The following is a 2953-nucleotide window of genomic DNA, read 5'->3' on the forward strand; positions in this document are numbered from 1 at the left end:
CTTTGCCAAATCTATTGGAGTGAACAGAGTTGTCGCGACTCTCATTAAACGGCTCTGCCTCGTGCACACAGGCTCAAATAGCACAGGTAGCATTCATCTTGTTTACACGGATGAACTTTTCTGGGGCCTGTTTCAGAAAACTGGGTTGTCAAACTCTGACTTTGAACCTGACCTCTGGGTTGACTGACTGCAGAAAAAAAGTCTAGAGCCTCCTACTTCTCTGCAGCAGACTTCAAAATTCATAAACAGAATATGAACATATATCAAAGAAAAAAGGTAATACTGTTGCAGCCGCAAAAGAACGTGAGCAGTCGTGGGAGTTTTCTGCTATACATACAGTATATATATATATATATATATATATATATATATATATATATATACTGCATATTACCAGATAAAACCCCTGAAAACTTGTTTTCAAACAGCTGATTTATCTAAATAAATAATCTTATCATAATCGGTAAATTCCACAACTTAATTTATACACGGAGACATGAGCCCTTACCAAAAACAAAAAAGTGAGTGCACAATGTCTTACTTTGGAGAATTATTTTCTATGACCTGTTATTATTTATTATATTATTCATTTATCATTTATTTATTTGATTTGGCTGTTTTCTGTTTTCTGTTTATTGCTGATTGTCTGTTTTGTTCTGGATTTCTGTATTCTGCAAAATATATAGTAAAAAAGACACTTTAAACGTATCTAATACTCTGGTGAATTACTATTGAGGCCACTGCAGCAGTTTGCCTTTAACCCGGCACTCAGCTACTACTTAATTTTCTTATTTTCTGTTGCTGGATTTTTACCTGAAGCCAAAATGTATCCGTGAAAATGGAACAAAACAAACAGCGTTTATGAATATGTGAATGTGAAACTGTTCCATGTGAGAGGAAGAAACTCATTCAATTTCAACCCCGTCTCTTTTCCCACCCAAAATAGTTCAGACTAAACACGTCACTGCTGGCAGCCGTCAATTATTATAAAAATCAAATAATAACATGTAGATGGTTTATTTCTTGGTTTCCTCTCGTGGTGCCCCAAAAGAAACAAATTAAATCAGACTCAGCTTATTGGCAAAATAATCATTTTACTAGAATATAACAAGGGGAATCTATTTTATCCAACAAGAAATAAAGATAAATAAGTTTGCAATAATTGAGTGTATTCAACAGCCATTAGAAAAAGAAATCACAGTTCTGAATGAGAACCATGGACATTAAAGACTCAGTCAAAGGTTTGTGAGAGTAAGAGCCCCATTTTGGTCATGGTCACACACACACACACACACACACACACACACACACACACACACACACACACACACACACACACACACACACACACACACACACACACACACACACACACACACACACACACACACAGTGAACCTTTCCCACAGGAGATGTGACTGACATGGAATATTATGTATATATGAATACATGTTATTCACTGACAAATACACATTCATTTTTTATTCTTATTCTCCTGAAATACAGTTAAACACTTATGATAAAGCTTTTCTTAAGCCTCTCGGTTTTACTGTTACATTTGAACAGGCTCTGCTTTGGACTTTTGTGCTCCTTTATGCTTAATCTGAAAATATGTCAATAAATATATACGTCATCAAACACTGACATGTGTACGTCTTCTACCATGTAAGCTATAATTGTCACTATAGACCTCTTGTTCCATTCCAGCTCATCTCAGCAGCCCAGTCCGCTGAAGGAGCCGATCCTCTCCAGGCGGACGCCGAAGCAGCTCCTCAGCCCTCCCTTCTTGTAGCGGCTCGACGAGCGCTTGGAGGTCCGCAGGAGGTCTTTGAGGAGACGCGCGACCAAGTTGTCTTCGGCGGCCAGTCCCGAGTTGCTGCGGTCCGAAGAGTCCCAGGGAAGCTTCTCTGGAGCTCCGAACTCCGACTGGTTTCCGTCCTTCGCCTCCATCCCTCCATCCATCTCCTCCGAGGAATCAAACGGTGCACTGAGGACCTCCTGCTCCAAAAGCTGCTTTAAGCTCTGGTAGCAGTGAAACACAAGTCTTAACGGACATTCACATGCCTTGCAAAGTAAAATCTGTATACTGACTCAGTTTAGTGACAGTCACCTGCGAAGGGCTCACCTGTGGACCGGACGCGGGTTTGGCTGTAGAGGACCGCAGCAGCAGCAGCAGCAGCAGCAGAGAGAGGCAGTAGATGGAAACACTGGAGGTCCTTCTCTTGTGCATTGTGTCCTGTTCTGTTCTCCACAGACTATCAGCTCAGCAGATCGCTGCGTCCTGCTCCTCTGGCGCTTCGCCGGGGAGCAGGTGCTGCGTTTATACGGGACCCGATTCCGTCACAGGCTCTGGGAAAATTAATGAGGCGTGATTAATGCTGCTCTACGTGGGAGGACCGGCGGACCCGACTGTGACAAGTGTTCACGGGCTCAAACTCTGCGGAAGCTGTCGGCCACACAACGGATCGGCTTTGTGTAATCATCACAGGCTGCCTCTCGCTCAGGTTGCCTTTGCCTTTTGGCAGATTGATGCTTCATCTGCAGAGGGCAAAACATCCTCCCATTGGGTTTGTTCTTCTGTTGGTGTCGTAAACCGCATGAAACGGTGAAACTGAAGGGGATAACTGATCCTTTTCTGTCATTGCTTTAGGAGGCAGGCGTCACTGGGACCCCCAAGGGTTCAAATTAGTCTCATGGTTCTTTTTTCAAACGTACACACAGTGACACACGCAGCAGAGGAAGAGACCAGCACCAATATTATGTTCAATGACAAGGTAAACCATAACCTTAGGTTGAAACTGTTGATCTGTACTGGGACGTGAACGGTAGTCCCACCAGCCTATGTCTAATTTAGGCTGCACAAATCCCGAGGCTACATATCCTATGGAATTCACGCACTTTGTATATATAAATTATTTATTATAAACATGAGCCATTTAAGGTGACAGTTGAT

At 42.5% G+C, this 2953-nt stretch overlaps 1 protein-coding gene across 2 annotated transcripts; it reads right to left on the reverse strand.

Annotated features, from left to right (window-relative positions):
• Positions 1-1074: 1074 nt before the first annotated feature.
• nppal (natriuretic peptide A-like) lies at positions 1075-2311 on the reverse strand. Of its 2 annotated transcripts, none has more exons than XM_035645032.2 (2): positions 2111-2311; positions 1075-2022 (listed from the first exon to the last, which is right to left on the reverse strand). In XM_035645032.2, the coding sequence occupies exons 1-2, from the start codon at positions 2228-2230 to the stop codon at positions 1714-1716; spliced, it is 429 nt and encodes a 142-aa protein (XP_035500925.1). In that variant the 5' UTR covers positions 2231-2311; the 3' UTR covers positions 1075-1713. The 2 variants fall into 2 exon arrangements, with proteins under 2 accessions (XP_035500925.1, XP_035500926.1); XM_035645033.2 differs by having other exon boundaries at positions 2126-2309.
• Positions 2312-2953: the final 642 nt, after the last annotated feature.

This window comes from Scophthalmus maximus, chromosome 3 (genome assembly GCF_022379125.1).
Source record: "Scophthalmus maximus strain ysfricsl-2021 chromosome 3, ASM2237912v1, whole genome shotgun sequence".
NCBI classification, from domain to species: Eukaryota; Metazoa; Chordata; class Actinopteri; order Pleuronectiformes; family Scophthalmidae; genus Scophthalmus; species Scophthalmus maximus.